Below are 27,681 nucleotides of genomic sequence, written 5' to 3'. Positions count from 1 at the left end.
GAAATTCGCAGTAAATTCTTTTAATATGTGTTTTTTTATTTATTTATGAAAAATACATATTTCGCTATTGAAAAAATATTACAACTAAAAATAAAATGCGAATAACAGTAACACATTGACATCGTTCTGAAAAGGCTCGTTTTCAAAACTCAAATGGAACTGCATATCTGTCGTGCAGAAATTTAATCGATCAAGGTCATGTCACCACAGTCGTGATATAATGTATTATCCAACGAAATTAGTAATTAATAGGATAATGTGCTATAATTTCTACTTTATTAATAGAATTCAAGTGGATTTATACCCAAGTAGTGTATTTGAATGTGTGCTCTGATGACAATAATAGCTTTCGTTCAGAATCTAGTATTGAATGGCCGCCTGTCAGCTGTACAAGTACTTTGGTTGGGAAGCTGTCAAATGGTGAATAGCAAAGCAGGAGCGGTAGTGAGAAGATTTTCTAATAAATATGTCTTTTTATTCGCAATATCAAAGTAATAGGTAATCGCCATACCTAGCCATAAGCCTTAGAATAAACACAAACGCGAACCAATACCGGCACCGTCGTAAAATGAGTTCTAGAGATAGGTCGCTTCAAGACAAGTTGAAAGTGCTCTTCAAAAAGGGTCCTTCGGGTGAGTATCGCTGGTGGTTGTGGCGGCGCGAGTGACGCCCGAAGGGGCCGCGGCATGACCGAGCGCGTTGTGTTGCAGCGCCGCTGCCGGCGCGCAACGAGCTGGTGGTGAGCGGCGAGGTGGAGCGCGAGCTGAGCGCGGACACGCCGCTGCACCGCCGCCTGCGCGCGCTCAAGGAGCTCGGCGAGAAGGCCATCCACGTCCGCGTGCAGGAGGTCAGCCCGCCCCGCACGCATTATGTTTTAAGTACCCTCACTAATGCATTCTGATGCAACATTACAATGCAAATTCTCTCCATTGCTCTCCCCTGAGATTTCAACTTCTTTGTTGACTGCATTTCTTTCATATAGTTTCATTGTCCTACAGAACTATGATAAAAATGGGTTTATCTTTTTCATTATCTGATTATGTGTCTTTATGAATTGTTTGTTTTAGTGTGATTTATTTACAAATAATGTATCTTAAAAACAGCTGACTATATGGTTTGTTCTAATGTCAAGCACCATTAAGCAATCAATTGACATTTTTTTCAGGTTTTACATGTAAACATGATTTGTTAATTGTGATTTAATTTTTATATTTTTTTCTTTAGACTTGAGATAAATCAATAATGATTAACATATTTATGTCAATCTACATCAGTGTTACTGGATTAAACTTGCCTTCTAACAGTCAGAGTGAAATACTAACTTGAACCATGTTACTCTTCTAAGTATTTTGCAGGAGGAATTTTATTTCAGTTTTTAATACTTGTTGATTGTTGATCAACTCATGAATATGCAGGGTGGAGTAGAAAAGCTTTGGTCATTAACAAGAGATCTCCTAGAAGAGAGCAATGTGGAGGCTCGACATGCAGCCCTGTGGTTCCTGCGGTGCCTGGCGGAGGGGCAGGCAGACTACCTGCAGATCATGCGCACCATCCTGTTCCACTACCTGCGAGACACACACGCGCGGCACCCACCGGAGGACTCACAGCTGCGCTTCAAGTTACTGCACACACTGACCAACACCGGCAAGAATATCAACTGTTTTGAAGAAGAGGTTAGTTTCCTTACTGTAACACATTGGTCTAGCTAGTAGTTCCATAGCATAATCTTGTAAACGGGTCTTGGGTTTTAAAATTCATACCACTAGGAAGTGGTGAAAGGGGGGCGTTTTGAAACCCTGCTCTACTTTGCCAATTATTCTCTATTTTGATAAATCTTAAATTTATGTATTACATACAAAATTAAGAATGGCTTCTGCCTTCACATGGTGTAGCATGTAACATTGTCAATATCTAGCTTGGTCTCAATGTAGACTGACTCGGCAACCCGAGCATTACATCAATACCATGAACAAAGTATATTCTTGACCTTGACAATAACATTTATTCACACCATAAGCTAATGAATAGCTATTTTTTGTAGTCGTTTTTATTTTGAATTCAGCGTAGTATAATTGCTTTTGTTAAACCTTGATGTATCACCAAGTGAATCAGATAATGCAGTACTAGTAGTAGTAATGCAGTACTAGTGGTGAATGATGCAATACAACATTGAACGTTGGTACAGATTGGTCCGTTCCTGCTGGAGTGGCTGCCACAGATCCAGCCGCCCACGCAGCTGGTGGAGTTCCTGCAGCTCATCATCAATGTTGTCAAGTTCAACGCCACATACCTAGATGAGGAGATAGTACATGGAATTGTCAAGTTTGTATTCATATGAAATATTTTTAATTTTGTGTCAGTTTGCTAAACAAACAGATAATAATATGTCAAGACTTATGTTAATTTAATCACATTATAGGAAACAGGTATAATTGAGCAAACTCTAGTGGTATATTTAACTCAAAATTATTTTTCTTATAACATGTTTGTTATTAGATTTAGATTAGATTACTCGGGCTGGTTTCCGCAACTCCACGACAAAGCGCGTATTTTGCGTGTGAGGGTGATAATGGGTGTTTATTCACTCGATCCACCCCAACTCCTCGAGAAAAGCCAGCAGAGGTTTAATTCTGCTGACTATCTCTTGGATAGTACCTGGGTTACCGAAGTACTTAGCCCTGTATATGGCGGTTTCAGGGCAGTCTAGTAGCACGTGTGCCGCTGTTTCTTCTTCCCCCATGCAGGCTCTGCATAAGGGACTGTCTGTAACTCCTATAACATAGAGGTGTTTATTGAAGGAGCCGTGTCCAGTTAGAACTGCCGTAAACTTACGTAAATTCTGCTTTGATAGGCCCATCAGCTGTTTAGTGAGGCGATCGTTGATGGTCGGGAGGGCCATCTTCGCCTGCCTGCACGCGCTGTGGTTAGTCCAGAGGTGGTTGTGTTTGTGCCTAGTACGCTGTCTTACCAGTGTTCGTAGGTGGCCGAAGGGGAGTGGCAGTATGGGTTCTGGTCCTACTGCTGTTTGGTCTGATCCCCTTCTCGCCAGCTCATCCGCTGCATCGTTGCCTCGGGAGCCACTGTGTCCTTTTATCCATTGAATGGTTATGTTATTTAAACTGCCTACCTTGTTTAACCGTTGGTGGCACTCGTGTATAAGGCCGGAGTTTGCGCAGTGTTTGCTTAGGGCCTGTATTACTGCCATGCTATCTGAGAGTATTCGGATAGAGTGACCGGTTACTTCCCGCTTTATGACTGCTTCGGCCGCTAGGGAGATGCCTATACATTCAGCTTGGAATACTGTATTATGTACTCCTAGGGGTGTGAATATGTGTATGTTTAGGTCTTCTGAGAAGATGCCTGAACCTGTGCCGGTGCTTGTTTTGGATCCGTCGGTGAAAATTCTTAGTTCTTTGGGATTATGTCCCTCGTAACGATGATCCTCAAAAAGTTGGATCCTGTATTTCTTATCGAATATAAAGACTTTGGGTATGCGGTCGTTTATAGCCTGCATAATGGGAAAGTCTGCATAAAGATTGTTTAGTATAGTTGTGTGTTTTGTAGGCAACTTGCTCCAGAGATTAAGGGTTTTGAGTCTTAGAGCCGTCATTGCTGCTTCTTGCTGTGCAAAGAGGTTCAGCGGCGGCAGACCTAGCATGGCTTCCAACGCTGCCGTTGGTGTTGTCCTCATGCCACCTGTGGCTGCCATGCAGGCTTGTCTTTGGACTCGCGCCAGTTTATTTGCGACTGTAGTTTGGTCAGTTTTGGGCCACCAGACTAAGGCGCCGTAAGTGATCATGGGGCGGATCACTGTTTTGTATAGCCATAGTATTATCTTAGGGGATAAGCCCCATTTCTTCCCTATCATTTTCTTACATTGCCAAAAGGTAATGCTGGCTCTGTTTACTTTATTGTCTATATGATTACTCCATTTCAGCTTACTGTCCAGAGTGACGCCAAGGTATTTGACTTCGTTGGATAGTTTGAGTTCTGTATTGAAGAGTTTAGGTAGTTTGTACGGTCCCAACGTTCGTTTGTTTGTGAACATGACTAACTCAGTCTTGGTGGGGTTTACTGAAAGGTCAAATTCCCTGCACCACTGTTCTACGATTCGTAGGGCCTGTTGAGTAAGGTTGCAGATAGTGTCAGTTACCTTGCCTGAGATGAGGATGGCAAGGTCATCCGCATAACCTATTGTGTAGTCGTGGTTTGCGTTTAGTTTTGTGATGAGATCATTAATCACTAGATTCCACAGGAGCGGGGACAGTACCCCTCCCTGTGGACATCCTCTGGCTATTAGTGCTGATTTGTCATCATCTTCAAAGCGTACCACGCGTTTGCTGAGCATGTTTGTGATCCAATCAGTTAGCATCGGGTTAACTCTGTGTCTGAGTAAGCTCGTTGTTATGCTAACGAAGTTTGTTTTATCAAAGGCTCCCTCAATGTCTATAAAGGTGCCAAGGCAGATGCCTTTTTGTTCTATTGCCTCCTCTATCCGGCTTACTACCAGATGAAGCGCTGATTCTGTTGATTTCCCCGAGCTATATGCGTGCTGATTCGGATGCAGGGGGTTGTTTCTTAGCGCACCGTCCCTCAGCTCTCGCTCACATAACCTTTCCAGGGTTTTTAGAGCAAAGGATGTCAGGCTGATTGGTCTGTAAGATTTTGCGCTTGTGTAGTCTCCTTTACCTGGCTTTGGGATAAAGACTACTTTGACCTCCCTCCATTTTTTGGGGACATATCGAAAAGCCAGGCATGCTCTCATTAGTCTTAATAGTCTATATGAGATGTATGGTCCTCCCCATTGCAGGAGCGCTGGGAAGATTCCGTCCGGACCTGCTGCTTTGTATGGGTGGAAGCTTTGAATTGCCCAATGGAGTTTTTCCATTGTGACGATTTTTTGTGCGTATGACCAATCTTCTTCAGTTGGTGTTTGTGTTACCTCATGCCATTCTACATTTTGCGTGAAAACGCATCCTGGGAAGTGGGTCTCAATTAGGACGCGCTTCGTTTCTTCCGGCGATGTGGTATGTGTGTTGTCTGGTTTTCGGAGAGTGCCCAGACCAGGTGTGTTTTGTTGTGCTAGGATTTTCCTTACCCTGTTTGCTTGTTGACAGGACTCGATGTTACCACAGAACTTGCGCCATCCCCTGGTACTTCGGAATCTGATGCATTTCTTGTACCTTGATTTGGCCGCCTTATAGTCGTCCCAATCCTCGTCGGCACATGTATTCATTGCTCTGTTTAGAGTTTTTCTCACTTGTTTACGCCTGCGTTCTAGTTCCGCACCCCACCATGGTTGTTTCCCTGGTGTTTTCTGGTATGCAGTTTCGGGGCAGGCTGTTTGATAGCTGTCTATCATTGACTGTGTGAGGTAGCTTACCTGTTCGTCAATTTGTTCTGTGTCCACGTAATTTGTAGGGTCCCCGAGTTGCGCAAGTTTGGTGCTGAGCGTACGGGTGTACGTCGCGCGGTCCGTATTGCGTGGGTTCCGTTTCGGTGGTGTTTCTTGTATACAGACCTGTAGGTCAAAGCGGATCCATCTGTGGTCTGAGCAAGATGCCTCCTTAGAGACATGCCATCCTGTGATTAGCTCCGCTACGCTCTCTGATGCGAGAGTCAGGTCTATAATTGTTTGACTTCGTCTAGTGACGAAAGTTGGTTCTGATCCAGTGTTTATTAGTGATAGGTTGGTTGTGAATAAGTAATCAAATAAGGTCTTACCCCTATCGTTGTGTGTATCCATTCCCCACAAAGGGTGGTGTGCGTTGGAGTCAGTACCGATAATCACTTCCTTCCCTTCTCTCTCGCAGTGATTCACCAGGCGGGCGAGGTCGTAGGGAGGAGGCTCCTCTGCTTCGGGCATGTATACCGAGGCGAGGGTGATCTCCATGTTTAAAGCAGGTTGCTGTATTGAGATGGCAGATTGGTCTCTGCAACAGAAATCTGATAAAAACTGTGTTTTTATGTTTTTTGTTGTATAGATGCACGCCCTGGGATGGTCGTGATGTATGTCTACGTGAATCTTACCTCCAAGATTGGAGAGTCCTCTGATTTGGCCGGCCCTGACCCACGGCTCCTGGATTAGGGCAATGGCCGTGTGTTGAACCTCCAACCATTTGCGCAGCTGAGCCGTCGCGGTTTGGCTGTGGTGGAGGTTTGCTTGGAGGATTTTAATTGTCGACGAAGAAGGGGACGCCATCGCAGATTGCGCCCTCCTCGTCTCCTCCAAGCTGTAGCCCGGCCAGCAGGTCCCCGGACTCGACTTCGTCCCCCTCCAGGTCTGAACCCGTCAGAAGGGCTTCTTCCGGGTCGTCGTCCTGTGAGGGGACGGTTGCGGGTACGGGCACCGCAGGGCCCTCGGTGGGGCCAGCGCCCTCGCTGGTCGTGGTACTTGTGCCAGGCTGTTTCTGGATGGTGAAAGTGGCGGGGTCCCATCCCGGCGGAGTATCGGCAAACTTGCCGTTGTGACCCTGGAATTTCACGTACACCGCACCCAGCCCGAAGGCGAGGCGGCGCCCGGACTTCATCAGGGTCGCGATTTGTTCCTCCGGGATTCCCACCACCACAAAGCTGGCGCCTTGCTGCTTCTCCTGTCTTTGGAGCACCCACCTGTCGACCGCGATCTGCGGGTTCTGGTATGCCAGAATCCGCCCGATGTCTCGCGAGTCGGTGATGGCCCCCTGTTCATTAGGGATCAGGATGCCACACCTGATCCTTCGTGTAATTTCCGACTGGCTCTTGATGATCAGCTGGTGGCCGGTTGAAAGGGCCAAGTCGGCGATGGTTTTTTGAAGCCATGTCAAAGTGTGGTCGTTGGAGCACCACAGCTTCAGGACGCCTTCTGTGTAAACCGGCTTACCACTAAAAGCTGGCCCCGGTTGTTTGTTGTTCGGGGACCATGCCTCCTTTAGGATGGTCTTCTGTATCCCCGTCAGTATCGTGTCCGCTACGTCCTTTGTTAGGATCCCGGTGTGGCCGCATGTAACTGCGATGCACAGGGACTCCTTGGTTGCTTGAGCGTAGCTTACCCGAGGAGTGGCCCGCTTGGACGGGTCCAGGCACTGTCGTTTGCGCTTCCCACGGGGCGAAAGTGTCTCGTTCAGAGCGCGTTTGGCAGCTGTCTGTACCTCACCTGCAGGGCTTATTGTTTCGTCCCCTTCCTTCACCGGCCTGCCGGCCCCCGCGCCCGGCGGACGACCACTCGGTCCAGGTCGGCTTTCGCCTGCCTGGGCCTGTGTACGCCCACCGGCACAGAAGCATGGCTGGCCGGAGGTTGGGGCAGCGGGTAGAGCTGGTGTGTCGGGCGCGGCGTTCGCGTTCATGCGCGCTCGCCTGCGCTGGCGTGGGTTGATCTTCCTCTTCTTGGAGCTCACGCCATGTTGGTTTTGGTTAGGGCGTTGGGGTTGTGGAGTTTGTTTCCCCTTGCCCTTGCGTTTTTGCACCTGCCATGCGGAGGAGAAGTAGTCCTCAGTCCGGGTTACCGTATCCGCGTTGACGGAGGCAGATGGCCCGGAGGTGCCGGCATGTGGAGCAATTTGCTCGGTGTGCTGTGTTATGTGAGGACCGCCGAGGGGGTGAGCCGCCGACGGAACCGTCACGGGGGTGCTTGGGTCGGTACTGGTTTTACCCGTACCTATAACCCTCGCCCTGTTTGTGGAGTCGGTACCAGCTTTACCTGGTCCCTTCCTCCTGCTTTGACGTTTGGTCTTCGGCACGGTTCTCGCCATGCCTGGACCTTTGTCGCATTTGCCCACGGGGGCAGAATGCGCGGTGTTCGCGCAGGTCGTAGGAGTGTCGTCGGCTTTCGCTGACTCCACCCTTACGCCGGTAAAATTTATTTTATTGTTATCCATATTTTTGATTATTTTAGTTTCATCTACCGAGCTCCCACCCTCCATGGAGCCCGCAACTGGGAGCGCCCTACTGAAGGTAGGCACGCTAGGACTACCCGGTAGATATAGGAACGCGAGGCTGGCTTACAGTGCGACATCGGGCACTCGATCAGGCTGGAGTCTGGAGCAGAAAGTCCCGACTTCCAACCTTCACTTGCACCGTCAGCATGACCTTCACCACCGCTACGGCCGCCCAAGGACGGCTTTCGCGGACCCCACGTCCCTCGCCTGTGGCCCTCTGACGGGACACGATTGGCCATTTCCCTAACCCATGGCTCTAAGGTAGGGCAACCGTTTCGCGTGAAATCCAGACCAAAGGGGGCGTGTTGCCGCACGGACGCATTACCGCCAGCGCCGCTTGGCTCAACCCCCCAGGATTCCTTCATCCCCACTTACGGCGCTCGACTGCGCAGGTCCTAGCGCAGGTGACTGTTTACTCCTACCCGCCATCATCAGAGAATAAGTGATGGACGGGCCCGCAACCACTTAGTCACAAGGATCACGGTAAGGAGTGGAGTTGGATTGTGGAGGGGTTGGGGGAAAAACTGGGAAAGGGTTAGGAGTTTGACTGGGGTTGGAAGTGACTGTATGTGCGAGGGATGGGTATGTGCGCTGTGCACACGACAGGACTTTGAAGGGGTGGGATGGGGGAGAAGCAGCTCTTAGCATAGGCAGGAGGGCGAGACCGAAGTCTTCCCTGCGACCTAAGGTCCCGGGTGACGCCGGTGTTACAGGCTCGAACTGTACCACGCACTTGGAGGCGGCTGGGGAGAACGTCACCCAACATGTTTGTTATGAAAATGATCAGATTGTTTACGTGTGTAAGAATAAATTATCTTCTTGATCTAGTATGAGACTGACAAAGCATATTTATGAGGGTAGTAACCACCTGTGCACTGTGTGTGTATGATTGTTATGACTCACCTCACACAATACACATTCATATTTTCATAATGACTTGTTTATGCTGTACACAACATGTACAGAATTGAACTGTTCATTAATATTCTTGTATAACAATGTTTCAATGCAAATATTGTTGGTGTTTGTTAATTTTCCAAATGGTTGAATGGTGTAAGTAATGGTGTGTGTGGTGGTGCAGCAACGCGTGCCACCTGTGCGTGTACAGCGCGGAGGCGGCGGTGGTGCAGTGCGGGCTGTCGCTGCTGGAGGCCGTGGTGTCCTACTCGCTGCTGCCGCGCGCCGCGCTGCGCACCTTCGTGGCCGCGCTGTGCCGCACCGTCAACCTCGAGCACTACTGCCAGACCAGCTGGAAGGTATGTCACATCCATACAAACTGCAGTCTTTTCCTGCTCAATCTGAAAATAGAGTATGTTTAATATTGATCTGGATTTGGTTGTTGTGCTCTAAATATGATGCAGTAGTGCAGAGTGAATAATATGATTGTGTTGTGTCAGCTGATGCGCAACGTGGTGGGCGCGGACATGGGGCACGCGGCGCTGCAGCAGCTGGTGGAGCTGCTGCGCGCCGGCAGCGAGGAGGGCGGGCTGCTGCGCGGCGCCGTGTTCTACATCAACATGGCGCTGTGGGGGCCGCGCCGCGTGCCCACGCTGCGCGTCTCCTTCCTCGCCGTGCTGCCCGCCTTCCTCAAGGTATACCGGCCCGGCCAGTCAGCGCACTGCCCTGACTGCCGACAGTGCTGACCGCGTGTGCTGTGCAGGCGCTGGAGGGCAACCAGCCGGTGGTGACGTACGAGGTGGTGCTGAGCGTGCAGAGCGTGGTGTCGCGCGTGCCGCTGGAGCTGTGCGAGCCCGCCTGGGACGTGCTGCTGTCCATCCTGCGCGCCGTGCTGCAGCAGGACAGTGAGTCACCGCACACCGCCCCCGAGCGAGCAGCGGCCCCGGCCCGCGCAATACACGTGTCGCACGTTGCAGAGAGCTACGAGCCGCCCAACGAGCTGATCCACAACCAGGTGCACGCGGTGATCACGTCCATCGAGCAGCTGCAGGACGCGGGCCAGTACTGCGGCGACGCGGACGCGCTGCTGGAGCTCATCGACTGCTGCGGACACGAGCGGCCCGAGGCGTCCACCATGCGGCTGGTGTCGGCGCGGGCGGCGGCGCTGGCGCCGTGGGGCGCGGAGGGCGCGGGCGCGGCGGCGGCGCTGGCGGAGCGCTACCTGCGCCACGAGCCGCGCCGCGCCGTGCGGCTGCACACGCTGCACGCCATCCTCGCCTTCATCAAGCGGAACAGGTCACTTCAGCGTCTGCCTATTCGATAAACACGAGACCAACTAAATAATTCACTCAACTTCAAGTAAAATAATAAAATCTTACAAATATGTTCTGCCAACGCTCTGGGTGAGCACAGCAACCGCAGGAGAGTTCGTTTTCTGCACTTCCTAAACTTGTTGAGTTTTTTACGTTCACCCAGGTTAGGTCTATTGTACGCACCACGATTTTTCAAGGTATAGTTTATCCCTTCGTTACTCCCTTTGTATACTCTCTTAGGAGTACATAAAAGAGTCACGCTAATATGTTAGCCCTCATGGACATACCTGAATTTAATGAATGAGAATATATATAAATTTTCAATGATATCGGATGTGTCCACAACATGCAGCTCCGTGGTGTGTGACAGCGGTATGTGTGCAGGTACCTGTACGGCGAGGAGCTGACGGAGCTGGTGGGGCTGCCGGTGCTGGGCGCGTGCGCGCTGGACGCGGACGTGGCGCTGCGGGCGGCGGCGGCGCGGGCGCTGGCCGAGCTGGCGCAGGCCTCCGCCTCCGACGCCTGCACCGACCTCATCGACCTGCTGGAGAAGATCCTCAACCGGCCCTTCGAGATGTACGTGTCGGACGTGGCCATCCCGGCGGAGGCGGACGTGTCGGACCTGTGCGGCGCGGCGGCGGGGCTGCTGGCGCTGCTGCAGCACAAGCTGCACGCGGCGCCGGCCGCTCACGCCGCGCGCTGCTTCCTCGTGCTGCTCGACCACCTGGACGCGCACTACCGCCGCCACACGCTCTTCATGCACCACCCCGACATACGCATCAAGGTCGGCCCCGCTCACGACTACACTTGTCGCTACGGCATGTAAACAGACAGAATCACGATGAAAGCTAATATGTACTGTGTAGATCTTCGAGATGCTGTTCGGCCTGCGCGCCAACCAGTTCAACTGCGTGGGGTTCTGCTACGACGCGAGCGGCGCGGCCGTGCACGGCGCCGCGGCGCTGCGCCTCAAGCCCGTGTGCTCGCCCTTCCTCATGGCCGAGCCGCCCGCGCAGCGCGGCCACCAGCACCAGCCGCTGCAGCCCAAGGACCTGCCGCCGGTAACACTTCTATATAACACTAAAACAGATTTAGAAATAAATCCAAATACAAGCTGTTGATTTGCATCTGTGAAATATTCAAGGACGTAATTATGATAATGATTCTCAACCCAAATCAACAAAAACATTTGAAGGTTTTTTTTTTTTTCGGAAATCCGTCAATGTCACCTAGCCGTATTTAAACTCGGCGCTGTGTTACTGTTCTTAAAACCGTGCTGCGCCCTCACACAAACGCAAACACAAAGCATACGCAACGATCATTGATAAACATTCATAAAATTGGATGACTTCTGAAATACTATAACATTACAATGACAAAAAAGCAGTGCATATTAGCTATTTTCCGTCTACTGTAATTTCAATCGATTATTTACGTATTTTATGTACATACCTCCTGAAATATGGTACAGATGCAAATAAACAGCTTGTATATAAAAGAAAGTCGTATTAGTTACACATTTTATACATCAAGAATGGCTGAACTGAAAATTAGAGAGGAGGTAGCTTAAACCTGGGAGAAGGACAGGATAGTTTTAGTCATCGTCCGGCTACGAAGTAATTTTGCCGGTACGCAGGTGAAGCCCCCGGAAAGCTAGTAAAGATAATAAGAATCACTTAATTCAAGTCCATAACCCATATAAACCCAAAGGTCATTTCTTCCCACTTCCATCTCTATGCAGACGACTTGCAGCTTTACAGACATTTTCCCTGTGCTGATGCAGAAGCTGCCATTGCTGCCATGAATCGTGACCTGGATGCGATTGGTGATTGGGCGCAGTCCTTTGGACTGCAAATTAATCCCAGGAAGTCTCAGGCCATGATTATTGGTAGCAGATACATGCGTAGCAGGCTAGATATTGCGTCACTACCACCGCTTAGTTTAAATGGGGTTCAGATCGACTACACTAATACAGCGAAAAACCTAGGTGTTATTCTAGATTCTAACTTATCGTGGTCAGCTCAGGTCAATGAAGTTAGTCGCAAAGTTCACTACACTTTTCATACGCTAAAATGTCTTCAACACTTTTTGCCCTTAAAAACCAAAATTTCTCTTGCTCAGACTCTCATCCAACCTATTATAGATTACGCCGATGCCTGTTATCTGGATGCCACAGAGGAGCTTTTAAATAAACTTGAGCGCTTGCAAAATCTTTGTATTCGTTTTGTCTTCAATCTTAAAAAGTAGTGTTTCACAATTTCGCAAGGATCTCAAGTGGCTCCCTATTCATCTTCGCAGGAACACTCGCATTTTGTGTCTTCTATTCAATATCCTCTTCAATCCTAAATCTCCTTCGTACCTGCGGGAACGTTTCTCCTTTCTCCGCTCACCTGATGCGTCCTGCAGGACTCATCTCAAATCCCTACTTAAAATCCCTTCCCACTCCACTGATTTCTATTCCTACTCCTTCACCGTGCACGCTGTACGGCTGTGGAATAAGTTGCCGCCTGAGCTGAGGAGCTGCCAAACTGTTGCATTATTTAAACGCAAGTTGAAGGAACACTATCTTTCCTTGTCATCATAGATGCTTATAGTATTTAGTGTATTTATATATTTTTATACATATATATATATATATTGATATATATTTTATATATACATATTTAGGTTAAGTTAGTGATTATTTTATGTTAGTTATAGCTTCTTTTCTTTTTACGCACTCTATCTGCATCTCTTTCTATTCTAACTCTCTCATAACGGGCCAGCTGGAAGAGATTTCTAATGAAATAAGCTGTGCCTTTGTACTATCTTTTCTATTTTTCTTCTTCTCTGTATTCTGTGTGTGTGTACATAAATTGTTAAATAAATAAATAAATAAAAAGTTAACAATTTTTTTCAGGTATTACACAGCTTACACCACACACGTCAGAATTACATGCAAAATAATGTTATTTAATGATATATTTATACGTGCATCGTTTTCAAAAGGAATAATGTTTAGTTGAAAGTAGAGCTGATACGACGTCGCTCGTCCTGGCAGGGCGTGTCGCTGCTGCCGGTGGGGCGCGCGGCGCGGCTGCTGGCGGCGGCGCTGGCGCGCGAGAAGGACTGGGCGGTGCTGGCGCGGGTGCTGCGCGCGCTGCCGCTGCTGCTGCAGGCGCGCGCGCTGGCGCTCGGCCGCCGCGCGCAGGACATCGACATGCTCGCCTCCACGCTCTGCTCCATGGTACTGCACCCGTGCCGCCCGCGCCGTGTGCTGTGTCACGCCGGCTCTACAGTCGTCCCGTCTGCCCGCAGATCTCGGACCGCAGCCTGAACTTCCCGGAGTGCCTGCGCGTGCCCAGCGGACAGAAGCTGCTGGTGTCGGAGTTCCACAGCACGGCGCTGCCGGGGCTGGCCTCGCTGGCGCCCTACCACAGCTACCTCGAGCCGCAGACGCAGCAGAGAATCGTGCGCTGTCTGCTCAAATACGGCATGGGTCAGTGAACATTGCCCTTATTCACCGCAATTTTCGCTTTAATATTACAGTAGAAAGTTATTAACTCATGTATTTTTTATATCCACAGTCCTACGAACGCCACAGCCCTATATAAATGCCTTAACGATATTTACGTTAGAAACCAGAGAAACTATGGTGAAAATGTTACCGGAGGTACTGTTAGACCTATCCAAGATCTCTGACACCAAGGCCATCGCTAGTCCTATGCTCGAGTTCTTGTCAAGTAAGTTTACTGAATACATAATCTTGTTCTTGACCATTTTCAATAATTGCCGACTCAAGAAAATGTTGGAAAAAAACGTTGTTTTGTTTTTGATGTTTGCAATTTGTACTGCACTCATCATCATCTTCCTGCCCTGTTCCTAAGTCATTTTGGGTCGCCGCAACATGTCTTTTTCTTCCATTCCTCTTTGTCAGACGTCATACTTCCATCCCCAGTACAGTTTGTACTGCACTAACATCAAATAATATTTTACAAATAATACATGTGAGCAATGTGTGTGTTGCAGCGCTGACGCGGCTGCCGAAGGTGTTCGCGTCGTTCGTGGAGGACCAGTACATGTCGGTGTTCGCGATCCTGCTGCCCTACACCAACCCGTCGCGCTACAACCACTACGTGGTGTCGCTGGCCCACCACGTCATCGCCGCCTGGTTCCTCAAGTGCCGCCTCTCCTACCGACGCAACTTCGTGCGCTTCATCATACACGTACGCCGCCCTGCCTTACACCACCTTCGTACTACACATTACTCATATCAACCATAATACTGACGTGTCGGTCGCTGCAGGGTCTACACAACTACATCATCATGCCGTTCGAGGAGCAGCTGCAGTACAAGACGAACCACTTCCCCAACGCCAACGAGGACTCCTCCAATAGACAACGCAGCTCTAGTTTGGTAATGCACTTTCAGTAACGTGCCACAAAAATAATAACTGATGAAAATAGTGAACATCTATCTGCGAATAATTAAATTCCAATGTTGACGTGGCCGTACCACTTGATAATTACAATCTACAATGGTTGAGCTAAATCGGATCATACCGGTTAATGATGACAGGCATAACTCATAGAGTCACGAGGAGCCGCTCGTGTTCGCCTTGGTGCAGCTCGCGACCGGGTGCTGCTGCCGTGATGTCGTCATGCTATAGCTATACCAATGATATTATCCACAGGGTTCAAAAGCCGTGTCCCGGGCGCCGCTCGGCGGGCGGGCGGGCGGAGCCTCCGCCTCGGCCGCCTTCCACGTGGAGCTGACGGAGACGTGCCTGGACCTGCTGGCGCGCTACACCTCCACGCCCTGCAGCGTCAAGCCGCACAGGTACCTAGCGCACTCCTGCACTGCCTTCCATGTGGAGCTGACGGAGACGTGCCTGGACCTGCAGCCACCTGTTGGACTACTTATCAGCATCAGCTCTACACAAGATCACCATCCCCAGATGGAGTTATTCAATTTAGTTCTAAACATATGGAAGCCGGAAAAAGACGATGTCTGCCTCCGCACCATTGATCTTACTCATTATCCGATTGTTGCAGGAGTGACACGGCAGAGTTCCTGTTCAGCGGCGGACAGTCGATGACGTGGCTGGTGGGGCACAAGCTCATCACCATCACGACGTCGGGCTGCCTGCAGAACTCCATCAAGCAGGGCCTGTGCGACCGGTGAGTGCGTGACCTTGGCGCCGACACGTGGCGCCCGGCAGGTGAGTGACACCCGGTGTGTGCAGGTGCGCCGTGCTGTGCCGCCAGCACGCCGACAGCGTGGCGTCGCCGCTGCCGCCGCTGCAGCCCGCCTGCTGCGACCAGCCCGCCGGGGACAACGCACAGGTGATACACAATGTTCATGACGCTTATACAACCCCAAATATATGACCAAAATAATAATTTCCGTATTCAAATTGTAACTGTTAATTAAATTAAAAACAATTGTAATTAACACCAACTTTCTACACAGTTATCTCTATTTGTTCTAATGTTGAGGAGACCTTTGATCTGCAGGTCCCAGCGAAGGAGTGCGGTGCGGAGGCGGAGGCGGGCGGCGGCAACCAGCTGCAGCCGCCCGCGCCGCACAACCCGCCCGAAGTCAAGCGGTCAGTGCCCCTCCACTTATGTAAACACGTTATATAGTAAATGACCGGAGACCACTGGCTCCACAACTAACCTGACAGTATTGAATACGGTTACTGTGTACGCTTTGCTCTTACTAACCCATGAGGCTACTCTAATGTCATCGCATACACCGTATCTGCAGTTTGGTCTTCTTTCTGAATTCATGGCAATAGATTGTTATCTGCGAGAAGCGAGGCAGCATGATCCACAGTGGACTAGTAGTACTAGAGTGTAGGGGTGTTTGTCGTGGCGTGGTAGTGAGCGTGCGTGTGTGTGTGCAGCTACAGCAAGCACTCGCTGCAGCACTGGCGCGCCCCCCCCGCGCCGCCCGCCGCCCCCCCCACGCCGCCCGCCGCCTCCAGGTGCCGCGCGATACACTCACTTCTACTCTGATCATATACATTACTTTGCTAGTCTTTGCTCGACGCCATGTTCTTTATTTAGACATCATCATTTTCGAATGTTTTATAGATTTTGGTTATGCAATTGTCGCAGTAGCATCGATTTTATTATGTTTCATTTTTAGTGAATGTTAGTCGGTAGCATTTTGCTCGTTTATTAGCATGTCTACACCTCATATACTACATAGCAAGTAGCGCAGTGTAATGCGAGCACACCTATCACTATAATAACGTACATTGACGTAATTTTCAGACAAAACTCGTCAGAGAACAACAAGACGAACGACCCCCTCGTGGCCGTCCTCAACCAGTTCTCACAACACTTCGAGAAGATCTCCAAGGAAGTGGTAAGGTGTCATTCACATGTATCGTAAGTTGAGTGAAGACAACACGTGTGTACGGGTAGTGTGGTGCGCAGGACACGGACGAGGCGGCGTGGTCTCGCGTGGGCGAGCTGGCGGCGGCGGGGCTGTGCCCCTGCTGGTGCGCCAACTGGGCCGAGGTGCACGTGCGCTCGCCCACCGGCGACGTGTGCTGGGTCATGCGCATGCAGAACCAGGTACGTGCCGCACCCGCCGCGCCGGGGTCCGCGTGCAGCGAGCGTCACGTGTCCCTGCTTGCAGATGAACTGGGACTACCTGCTGGAGTCGCCGCTGCAGGAGCTGGCGGCGCTGCTGTCGCCGGCGGGCGCGGGCGGGGCGGCGGGCGAGGCGCGGGGCGCGGGCGAGGCGGCGGGGCGGACGGGCGCGGCGGCGGGGCGGACGGGCGAGGCGGCGGGGCGGGTGGGCGAGGACAGCGCCCCGCGGTCCCGAAGCGGCTCGTCGTCGTCGCAGTCGCGGCCGCAGTCCTCGCTGCCTCAGGACCTGCACAAATCTAGGTAGGTACTAGGTTATACCTATATACTTCCTTATGTACGCCTCCCATCGATTACCCCTATACAGTCCTCTTTTATACAGTCTTTTGCGCTCTTCTTGTACATATACTACCTATATACTTCCCTTATAAATTCCCATATTTACACTGTGTACTGCTATATAATATACCTGTATTTAATGTTTGTGAATTTTCAATATATCTGATGGATTTGCTCACAAACTTTGAGGGCAGGATCTCTGCAGTACTTATTGTTTACACTTGTGTACGTAATGTACTACTTGGTTATTACAGTTCAGACTCAATAGTCGGCAATGACAAGAAAACTCAGCAAGCGTCGCAGTCCATCATGTCGCAGCCTCAGAAGTGAGTGTTATTGATTATATTTCTATTTATTTTACTTTATTTTTATTTAAAATACTTCTTGCACAAACAGTACAATGGTGGACTTAACGCCTTAGGCGTTCTCTACCAGTCTACCTTTGGGTGGCGGAGAGAAAGCGTTGGTAGGTGCAAACAAATTGTAAAAAAATAAATATGAAACATATCGCACCTTTAAAACCAAAGGGTCACTTCTGCATGTTTTTCAACTTTACAGGAAGAGCATTTTTAGTTTTTTTTTTACGTATTTCTTTTATAACTTTGTACTGTTTCAGAGTGTTAAGGCCTTTCTTATAGTGTTAAATCGACAGTTTATTCACGGACAATCTTGAATATTAAAAAATAAATACAAGAAGGGGTTTTTGAGAAACAAGCCGTAAACTGAGGGAAGGCTACAAAAGTGACGTTTTGGTACAATGAAAAGAAAAGTTTTATGCCATAATGTCATTTAAGCAAGAAAGTGACATTATGTTTCCACATTATGTTGCAAACAAATACAAAGATTTAGAAACCAAACCGTGATTCTTGTCTATAAGTGACATTAATGCTGCAAGTGATATGTAAACAAAAAATCATTACTAATCATAAGGCCTCTCCGTCACAAATGCGCAAGGGCACACGTTGGCTTTCAAAACACTACTGACAAGATGAGTCGTTACGTTTCAAGCAAACTGACCAAAAAGGCGAAAAACCGTAACGACCTACCCTTCCTAAAAACAATGTTTCTCATGCAATTTTCACCGTTCTTGCTGAGGTTATAAAGTCGATTATCGCGGTTTTTTCTGCATATTTAAGTCGTTTTCACAAAAAATTGCAGAAGTGACCCTTTGGTTTTTAAGGTGCGATATACCTACATATATTATAATACACAAATAAATTATATATTTATATAACTATAAACAATTTCAAGTAGATCTGTTTCCCATATATTCGGGCAATGTGTTACAGTAGCAGTGCGGCGGGCAGCAGCACGAGCCGCATGAGCACGCAGCCCATCAACATCCCCGGCTCCCCGCAGCGCCAGAGCTCGTCCTCCACCACCGACGACGACGACATGCTGCTCATCGTGCCAGAGGTAACACGCGCATTGCCACTGCACTACACTTCTTGTAATCTTCCAAACTTAAATATAGTTATACACAGAACTGCTCCAAAACCTTAAATACTAGCTGTTGATTTGCATCCGTGCCATATTCAAGGACGTAATTATGCTAATGATTCTCGACCCAAAACAATAAAAAAATTGGTTCGTATTTTTTTTCGAAATTCCGTTAATGTCATCTAGCCGTATTTAACCTGTGCGCGTGTGTTACTGGCCTTAAAACCGTGCTGCGCCCTCACACAAACGCAAGCATACGCAATGATTATTCATAAATTTCATTCATAAAATTGGATTACTTCTGAAATACTACGACATTACAATGACAAAAAAAGCAGTGCATATTAGTTATTTCCCGTCTACTGTAATTCCAGTCAATTATTTACGTATTGTATGTCCTCCTCCTGAAGTATGGCACAAATGCAAATCAATACCTTGTATATATTTTTTTTGCTTCCAAATAGTATTCTCCGACAGTTTATTAGTATAATGTAAGCTGCGTGTATGCTTTGCTGAGTGAGTGTGGTATCGCTTAGGGCAAGTCGCGGCACCCGGTGCGGCGCTCCAACTCGTCGCCGGAGATGTCGTCGTCGTGGAAGGCGGCGGCGCTGCAGGCCTCCACCCCCGCCGCCCCCGCCGCCCCCGCCCCCGACCTCACGCTGCACCCCGACGACATGATCCTGCTGCCCAGCTGCGAGCCCACGTCAGTACACACACGTCACCATTCAACTGCAACTATATAGACCATGGCTATCCGCGGATTTCTATAACCAATTCTTAGTGTCGCGATTCAAGATTAAATTTTGACATTAGCATCACATAAATTTATGATGATTATTACTCGAGTCTTGAAAATTATAGTATTCAGTTAAGAACTAGTAAATGTCATATAAACGATTTGACTCGCTGTCAAATACATATAGTCTGTTTTTTAATCTCGTAGACTAAATTGACACTTGCAAAATGTCAAACTTACAAATAATGTTGCAGTGCTGTACTTACGATACCGGTTTGTTGAATTGTAACTTTTTATCTATAATAGACGAATTTAATATTCATTCAAAGTTTTATACTTAAAATTCACGTACATACACACGGCTGTACGACGTGCTACAAACTGCCAGGGATATCTGACCACGCAAATCCATGCGTAATCATCAATGATAAGCCCATTATTTCAGGATGACTTATAGTAAAAAACGATACTTGATTTTTTAACGCTAAGTTTCGGTTGTGCCACATCACTATTTAAGAATTTACAATAAACTGACAACACTCGTAATGTCAGTTTAGTCCACGAGATTTAAAAACAGACTTTAGAAGATGATATGATGTTGTATATACAGCGGCAGCACGTCGCTGTCGATGCACGCGACGAAGAAGGCGGCCAAGAAGAGCGACATGCGCGTGTCGTGCGAGGCCATCCCCGAGGAGATGTGCGGCACCTCGCCCCACGCCGCCCACCACCACCTCATGACGTACAACTCCGACCCCGGTACGCACACTAACTACTGTGACATGTGCTATCACCACTGTCAAACGACAAGCATCGAAGATTCAACGATTCAGATATCTCTATATTATACATAGTGGGATAGTTCATTATACTCTTTTGTCTATGCACTCCTTCTTTGGTAAAGTTCCCCCGCCTTGTAACGCAAGGAATTGACCTTTGCTACTTACAAAAAAAAACAATTTCAACAGAAATATATACTAAAAGTATTCATCTATAAAATTGCTGAAGATATGATTAACACAGACCCCGAATACAGATACTCGATTTGGATAGGTATTTAACTAAAGAAAACTAAGTCTTGATACTTTTTATCTCAATGGGGGCTACCGGTTTTTGTTTCACCAGATGGCGCAACTGTAGCGTGAGGTCTAAAACTATGGCAATCAAAGTTCGTATTATGACCGCTAAAACTTATATCTTCATTAGATGAATATATTAGATCATATGTAATACAATAAAACTATAGTGTGAACGTATTGGTGATGCCACAGTGTTGCGCAGTGCCGTTTTGCTCAAAAAAGAAATGCGAACACAAGTTTCCGAAAGATTAAAGAGTGTCAAAGCAGTGACATTTATAGAACCCTGATCTGTATTTGCCATAATTAATCTAAAGTATTGTTAAATATTCACAATATTAATTTAATTAGAAATATAAACCCTCGCGCGTAAACAAACAGTGGCATTTGACGTTTCGAAGACCTCACGCTACACTAGCGCCTCTAGCGGCGATTTCATACGCGGTAGCCCTCATTGAATGTAAATACAGTAACACCACTAACGATTTAATTTGACCATCATTTTAAGCATGGCATAAATAAAATGTTATGTCAATATTGTTTTTCTTTAGTTAAATGCTTAGCAAAATGGAATAAAGTATTCAGCATCGTATATATCGATTTAATGATGTCTCTAACACACGATAACACCCAAATAAACTACTTAAATAATTATCTAATTAATACAAGTATTAGATTAAGTAACAGTTCGTCAGTTAATTTACTTTATATCATAAAGTAGACAAGTGCTTTTAACCGATGTTTACACGGACAGAAGATAACGTAAACATCGATCAAAAGCACCACTCTGTGGTAGCTGTGTGTATGGGAAGTGTGGTGTGTAAGAGCATTGCAGACGGAATGAGCGAGACTGATGACGGCGCGGAACTGTCGCCCACCACGGGAAGCTTTCTACTACCCAACCTTGCAAACCGTTCACATTTGTTGCACTAGTATTTTGTATAATGTCTATGCGTGGTGTGCGATGGTCTGGCGCGTGTGGGAGAGGCGTGTGACAGTGTGCGTGTGTGCAGCACTAAGAGCCCGCGCCTGTGCAGGCACCGGCGACGCGCCCCACGCGCCCGCCGCCGCGCTCAACCACCACCACCAGCTGCAGAAGGTATGTAAACCCCTCGTTATTCTTATACTGCATGCCACTACGTTCTTACTTAAACATTGTTGTGACTAGTTAATTAGTTAGCGAAGATGAATTCATTTGAAATATAAAAATCGAAATAGAGTTGAGCTTTACCAGTGTTGTAGCTTTTATTGAATCGTCGCCGAGCTGGCAGTGTAGCGTGTGTGTGCGTGCAGACGGCGAGCGACGGCACGGTGCCGGAGGGGCGGCGCGACGACCTGCCGCCGCTCGCGCGCTCCAAGCGCTCCAACACCATCTCCGTCATGAGCCCCACGCGCCGCCACAGGCAAGTGTCACGCCACCCCGAGTGTGCCCGGTACAACATATGTCCCTATGTCAACACCATCTCCGTCATGAGCCCCACGCGCCGCCACAGGCAAGTGTCACGCCACCCCGAGTGTGCCCGGTACAACATATGTCCCTATGTCAACACCATCTCCGTCATGAGCCCCACGCGCCGCCACAGGCAAGTGTCACGCCACCCCGAGTGTGCCCGGTACAACATATGTCCCTATGTCAACACCATCTCCGTCATGAGCCCCACGCGCCGCCACAGGCAAGTGTCACGCCACCCCGAGTGTGCCCGGTACAACATATGTCCCTATGTCAACACCATCTCCGTCATGAGCCCCACGCGCCGCCACAGGCAAGTGTCACGCCACCCCGAGTGTGCCCGGTACAACATATGTCCCTATGTCAACACCATCTCCGTCATGAGCCCCACGCGCCGCCACAGGCAAGTGTCACGCCACCCCGAGTGTGCCCGGTACAACATATGTCCCTATGTCAACACCATCTCCGTCATGAGCCCCACGCGCCGCCACAGGCAAGTGTCACGCCACCCCGAGTGTGCCCGGTACAACATATGTCCCTATGTCAACACCATCTCCGTCATGAGCCCCACGCGCCGCCACAGGCAAGTGTCACGCCACCCCGAGTGTGCCCGGTACAACATATGTCCCTATGTCAACACCATCTCCGTCATGAGCCCCACGCGCCGCCACAGGCAAGTGTCACGCCACCCCGAGTGTGCCCGGTACAACATATGTCCCTATGTCAACACCATCTCCGTCATGAGCCCCACGCGCCGCCACAGGCAAGTGTCACGCCACCCCGAGTGTGCCCGGTACAACATATGTCCCTATGTCAACACCATCTCCGTCATGAGCCCCACGCGCCGCCACAGGCAAGTGTCACGCCACCCCGAGTGTGCCCGGTACAACATATGTCCCTATGTCAACACCATCTCCGTCATGAGCCCCACGCGCCGCCACAGGCAAGTGTCACGCCACCCCGAGTGTGCCCGGTACAACATATGTCCCTATGTCAACACCATCTCCGTCATGAGCCCCACGCGCCGCCACAGGCAAGTGTCACGCCACCCCGAGTGTGCCCGGTACAACATATGTCCCTATGTCAACACCATCTCCGTCATGAGCCCCACGCGCCGCCACAGGCAAGTGTCACGCCACCCCGAGTGTGCCCGGTACAACATATGTCCCTATGTCAACACCATCTCCGTCATGAGCCCCACGCGCCGCCACAGGCAAGTGTCACGCCACCCCGAGTGTGCCCGGTACAACATATGTCCCTATGTCAACACCATCTCCGTCATGAGCCCCACGCGCCGCCACAGGCAAGTGTCACGCCACCCCGAGTGTGCCCGGTACAACATATGTCCCTATGTCAACACCATCTCCGTCATGAGCCCCACGCGCCGCCACAGGCAAGTGTCACGCCACCCCGAGTGTGCCCGGTACAACATATGTCCCTATGTCAACACCATCTCCGTCATGAGCCCCACGCGCCGCCACAGGCAAGTGTCACGCCACCCCGAGTGTGCCCGGTACAACATATGTCCCTATGTCAACACCATCTCCGTCATGAGCCCCACGCGCCGCCACAGGCAAGTGTCACGCCACCCCGAGTGTGCCCGGTACAACATATGTCCCTATGTCAACACCATCTCCGTCATGAGCCCCACGCGCCGCCACAGGCAAGTGTCACGCCACCCCGAGTGTGCCCGGTACAACATATGTCCCTATGTCAACACCATCTCCGTCATGAGCCCCACGCGCCGCCACAGGCAAGTGTCACGCCACCCCGAGTGTGCCCGGTACAACATATGTCCCTATGTCAACACCATCTCCGTCATGAGCCCCACGCGCCGCCACAGGCAAGTGTCACGCCACCCCGAGTGTGCCCGGTACAACATATGTCCCTATGTCAACACCATCTCCGTCATGAGCCCCACGCGCCGCCACAGGCAAGTGTCACGCCACCCCGAGTGTGCCCGGTACAACATATGTCCCTATGTCAACACCATCTCCGTCATGAGCCCCACGCGCCGCCACAGGCAAGTGTCACGCCACCCCGAGTGTGCCCGGTACAACATATGTCCCTATGTCAACACCATCTCCGTCATGAGCCCCACGCGCCGCCACAGGCAAGTGTCACGCCACCCCGAGTGTGCCCGGTACAACATATGTCCCTATGTCAACACCATCTCCGTCATGAGCCCCACGCGCCGCCACAGGCAAGTGTCACGCCACCCCGAGTGTGCCCGGTACAACATATGTCCCTATGTCAACACCATCTCCGTCATGAGCCCCACGCGCCGCCACAGGCAAGTGTCACGCCACCCCGAGTGTGCCCGGTACAACATATGTCCCTATGTCAACACCATCTCCGTCATGAGCCCCACGCGCCGCCACAGGCAAGTGTCACGCCACCCCGAGTGTGCCCGGTACAACATATGTCCCTATGTCAACACCATCTCCGTCATGAGCCCCACGCGCCGCCACAGGCAAGTGTCACGCCACCCCGAGTGTGCCCGGTACAACATATGTCCCTATGTCAACACCATCTCCGTCATGAGCCCCACGCGCCGCCACAGGCAAGTGTCACGCCACCCCGAGTGTGCCCGGTACAACATATGTCCCTATGTCAACACCATCTCCGTCATGAGCCCCACGCGCCGCCACAGGCAAGTGTCACGCCACCCCGAGTGTGCCCGGTACAACATATGTCCCTATGTCAACACCATCTCCGTCATGAGCCCCACGCGCCGCCACAGGCAAGTGTCACGCCACCCCGAGTGTGCCCGGTACAACATATGTCCCTATGTCAACACCATCTCCGTCATGAGCCCCACGCGCCGCCACAGGCAAGTGTCACGCCACCCCGAGTGTGCCCGGTACAACATATGTCCCTATGTCAACACCATCTCCGTCATGAGCCCCACGCGCCGCCACAGGCAAGTGTCACGCCACCCCGAGTGTGCCCGGCACAACATATGTCCCTATGTCAACACCATCTCCGTCATGAGCCCCACGCGCCGCCACAGGCAAGTGTCACGCCACCCCGAGTGTGCCCGGTACAACATATGTCCCTATGTCAACACCATCTCCGTCATGAGCCCCACGCGCCGCCACAGGCAAGTGTCACGCCACCCCGAGTGTGCCCGGTACAACATATGTCCCTATGTCAACACCATCTCCGTCATGAGCCCCACGCGCCGCCACAGGCAAGTGTCACGCCACCCCGAGTGTGCCCGGTACAACATATGTCCCTATGTCAACACAATCTCCGTCATGAGCCCCACGCGCCGCCACAGGCAAGTGTCACGCCACCCCGAGTGTGCCCGGTACAACATATGTCCCTATGTCAACACCATCTCCGTCATGAGCCCCACGCGCCGCCACAGGCGAGTGTCACGCCACCCCGAGTGTGCCCGATACAACATATGTCCCTATGTCAAACTGGGGCCCGATTCTCCTAAGTTAATAATGTCAAAATCGAATAGAAATCGAATCGCAATATGATCGCAATAGCAGTTTTAACCATATCGGGCATTCTGCTACTAATAAAAGACCAATCGTATTCGATTGACATTTGATTGGTGTGCGATTGGTCTGCTATTTTGGTGATTTTGGTCTATACGGTAGTTTGCTGTACAATCATTTTGCAATCGTAAATCATTTGCAGACAAAATTATTCATTATTGAATGTCAGAAAAGGATAAAAACGTTTATTTCAAAAAAAAAATAGCGGAATGCCACATACGCTTCAATCGTAATCGAGTCGGGATTAGATATCAGTCGAATCGAGTCGAACGTGAATCGTATGACGCTTAAGTAAAATTAGGAGAACCGAGCCCCTGATCATATTCTGCTGCCCCTTATACTTTGTAACGATGATCTTTTTATTTCTGATGGTTTATTTTTGGTTTTACGACTAAGTTGTGTATATGTTATGTTTGATTGAAGCTGTAATTAGTGGAGTTTAGTTTGCGTTGTTTAACTGTGTTGTTGCGACGTGCGCGTGGTACAGTGTGTCGGCGGGCAGGGCGGGCGGCGGCGCGGGCGGCGCGGTGGGCGCGGGCGGCGGCGGCGTCACGCCCTCCTTCGTGTTCCTGCAGCTCTACCACAACATGAGCACCTACCCCATCACGCCGCCGGTGCCAGGTACCCTACACGCTCCTCATCTACTATCTACACTTATCTTCAATATTAATCAAATATAATATCCCAGAAATGATTGAAATATGTATGCAAGTATAGTGATGCAATAGCCTGTAGCTATATGATGTACCGCAGGTGAGACGCCGACGATCCTGAACCCGCTGGCGGAGCGGCCGCTGCGAGTGTCGGGCGTGCAACACGAACGTACCATCAAGAACCTCGACCTCGTGCCGCCCGTAGAGACCTACAAAGTAATGTCCTCATGTGTACTGTTGCTACCTAACGTTGTTCCTCCCGCTGTGCACCCACTGACACGTCGCCTGCTCCACAGATCGGAGTGTTGTACGTGGGGCCCGGACAACAAGACAACGAAGTTTTAATATTGAAGAACGAATACGGCAGTGTGAGGTAGGTGGTCGCTGTGTGTGTGTGTGTGTATGTGTCAGTGTCAGTACAGCAGTGCGCGTGTGTGCAGGTACGCGGAGTTCCTGACGCAGCTGGGCACGCTGGTGTCGCTGGAGGGCGGCGACGACGACCAGCCGCACCTCTTCCTCAACCTGGAGAAGGGCGGCAAGGACGGACACTACACATACGTGTGGAACGACGACATCATGCAGGTGCTGTTCCACGTGGCGACGGCGATGCCCTCGTCGGCGAAGGACCCCACGTGCAACGAGAAGCGCAAGTACATCGGCAACGACTACGTGAGCATCGTGTACAACGACTCCGGCGCTGACTTCAACATACACACCATCAAGGTACCGCTGCAGTTTCATCCATTCATATTATTAGTTATTATTCTTATAGTTTCGCCGTGCATGTCTGTCTGTCCGTCCGTGCGCGGTTAATCTTCGTAACCGTTAGCACTAGATAGCTAAAGTTAAGTACCAATATGTATATTATCGCGCCGACAAAGCGGTAAAATAAAAAGTTGAAAAAGTTTTTTATTGGGGTACTTCCCCTACACATAGAGATTACTGGATCATTTTTTAATGTTGTTAATATTTTCGGAAATAATCGCTCCGAAAGTTAAAACAATGAGTCCCTCGAACTTTTGAACAATATGTTTAAACTACTTTTTTCATAAGTACCTAAACCATAGGGCTGCATTTCAAATAGCGATAAAAATATGAAATAAGCTGATATCTAGAACTTTATAAAGACTTCTAGGAAAATTATTTAAACTCAATTGATTGAACAGTTTTTGAAAATTTAGTATGTTACTGGGAGATTTCTATTCGTAATAATGAATTAGGTGAATGTTAGTTCTGGGGTGATATGGGTGAGTTGTGTGCAGGGCCAGCTGAACTTCTGCATCGTGGTGGTGGAGCCGTACGAGCACGGCATGAACCGCGTGTTCATCAAGACCAAGGACGAGCGCATCCGCACCAAGTTCCTCGCGCACCTCGACACGCACTGCGTGTCCGACGCCAACGTGGCGCTGCTGGCGCGGCAGATGGCGCTGCACTGCGCGGTGAGTGTGTAGCCATAGACATAATATTAGTAAACAGGACTGCGCATTTTTAACCAAAAAACGAGCCGAGTGAAACAGTTAGTACGGAGGCCGTCTGTCCCTTTCTAATAGGGTGACTATGAGATTAAGCTATGTGAGACCAATCCGAGTTTGCTAAGATTATTAAACACAGATTGGTATTGAAGTTTTAACTTACACAGTTTGTGACCTTAAACTACTAATATAGGCTTTTAATAATTAGCGGGAATTAGCAGTAATAAAAACGGGAAGATTCGAAGTGCAGACTGATTTTTTTGTATTTTTGCTTCACATATAGACTGCTGAGCCA

The 27,681-nt window shown here is 49.7% G+C and overlaps 1 protein-coding gene across 12 annotated transcripts in view; it reads left to right on the top strand.

Moving 5' to 3' along the window:
• Positions 1 to 230: 230 nt before the first annotated feature.
• The window catches only part of LOC124633154 (tuberin), a 29,645-nt gene continuing 2,194 nt past the window's right edge, over positions 231 to 27,681 (top strand). Inside the window, exons 1-33 of one of the 12 annotated variants that reach the window (XM_047168284.1) lie at positions 231 to 632; positions 711 to 847; positions 1,416 to 1,673; positions 2,186 to 2,322; positions 8,998 to 9,172; positions 9,314 to 9,508; positions 9,577 to 9,718; positions 9,791 to 10,109; positions 10,511 to 10,910; positions 10,993 to 11,187; positions 13,167 to 13,352; positions 13,424 to 13,604; positions 13,693 to 13,848; positions 14,135 to 14,331; positions 14,412 to 14,522; positions 14,800 to 14,945; positions 15,161 to 15,286; positions 15,352 to 15,451; positions 15,623 to 15,714; positions 16,388 to 16,481; positions 16,541 to 16,693; positions 16,758 to 17,011; positions 17,302 to 17,373; positions 18,337 to 18,463; positions 19,024 to 19,190; positions 19,834 to 19,982; positions 21,313 to 21,398; positions 21,542 to 25,122; positions 25,749 to 25,882; positions 26,015 to 26,130; positions 26,211 to 26,287; positions 26,355 to 26,637; positions 27,177 to 27,353. In XM_047168284.1, coding sequence (XP_047024240.1) covers positions 569 to 632; positions 711 to 847; positions 1,416 to 1,673; positions 2,186 to 2,322; positions 8,998 to 9,172; positions 9,314 to 9,508; positions 9,577 to 9,718; positions 9,791 to 10,109; positions 10,511 to 10,910; positions 10,993 to 11,187; positions 13,167 to 13,352; positions 13,424 to 13,604; positions 13,693 to 13,848; positions 14,135 to 14,331; positions 14,412 to 14,522; positions 14,800 to 14,945; positions 15,161 to 15,286; positions 15,352 to 15,451; positions 15,623 to 15,714; positions 16,388 to 16,481; positions 16,541 to 16,693; positions 16,758 to 17,011; positions 17,302 to 17,373; positions 18,337 to 18,463; positions 19,024 to 19,190; positions 19,834 to 19,982; positions 21,313 to 21,398; positions 21,542 to 25,122; positions 25,749 to 25,882; positions 26,015 to 26,130; positions 26,211 to 26,287; positions 26,355 to 26,637; positions 27,177 to 27,353 — 8,787 coding nt within the window. In that variant the 5' untranslated portion in view covers positions 231 to 568. Of the gene's footprint in view, positions 633 to 710; positions 848 to 1,046; positions 1,115 to 1,415; positions 1,674 to 2,185; positions 2,323 to 8,997; positions 9,173 to 9,313; positions 9,509 to 9,576; positions 9,719 to 9,790; positions 10,110 to 10,510; positions 10,911 to 10,992; positions 11,188 to 13,127; positions 13,353 to 13,423; positions 13,605 to 13,692; positions 13,849 to 14,134; positions 14,332 to 14,411; positions 14,523 to 14,799; positions 14,946 to 15,160; positions 15,287 to 15,351; positions 15,452 to 15,622; positions 15,715 to 16,387; positions 16,482 to 16,540; positions 16,694 to 16,757; positions 17,012 to 17,301; positions 17,374 to 18,336; positions 18,464 to 19,023; positions 19,191 to 19,833; positions 19,983 to 21,312; positions 21,399 to 21,541; positions 25,123 to 25,748; positions 25,883 to 26,014; positions 26,131 to 26,210; positions 26,288 to 26,354; positions 26,638 to 27,176; positions 27,354 to 27,681 lie in introns of those variants that run through there. The other 11 variants (XM_047168281.1, XM_047168283.1, XM_047168286.1 and 8 more) reach the window with 11 other exon arrangements.

The sequence above is a fragment of the Helicoverpa zea genome, chromosome 9 (assembly GCF_022581195.2).
Source record: "Helicoverpa zea isolate HzStark_Cry1AcR chromosome 9, ilHelZeax1.1, whole genome shotgun sequence".
Lineage (NCBI taxonomy): Eukaryota > Metazoa > Arthropoda > Insecta > Lepidoptera > Noctuidae > Helicoverpa > Helicoverpa zea.
Note: the sequence above shows the minus strand (reverse complement) of the source record. Positions and strands in the feature narration are given on the sequence as shown.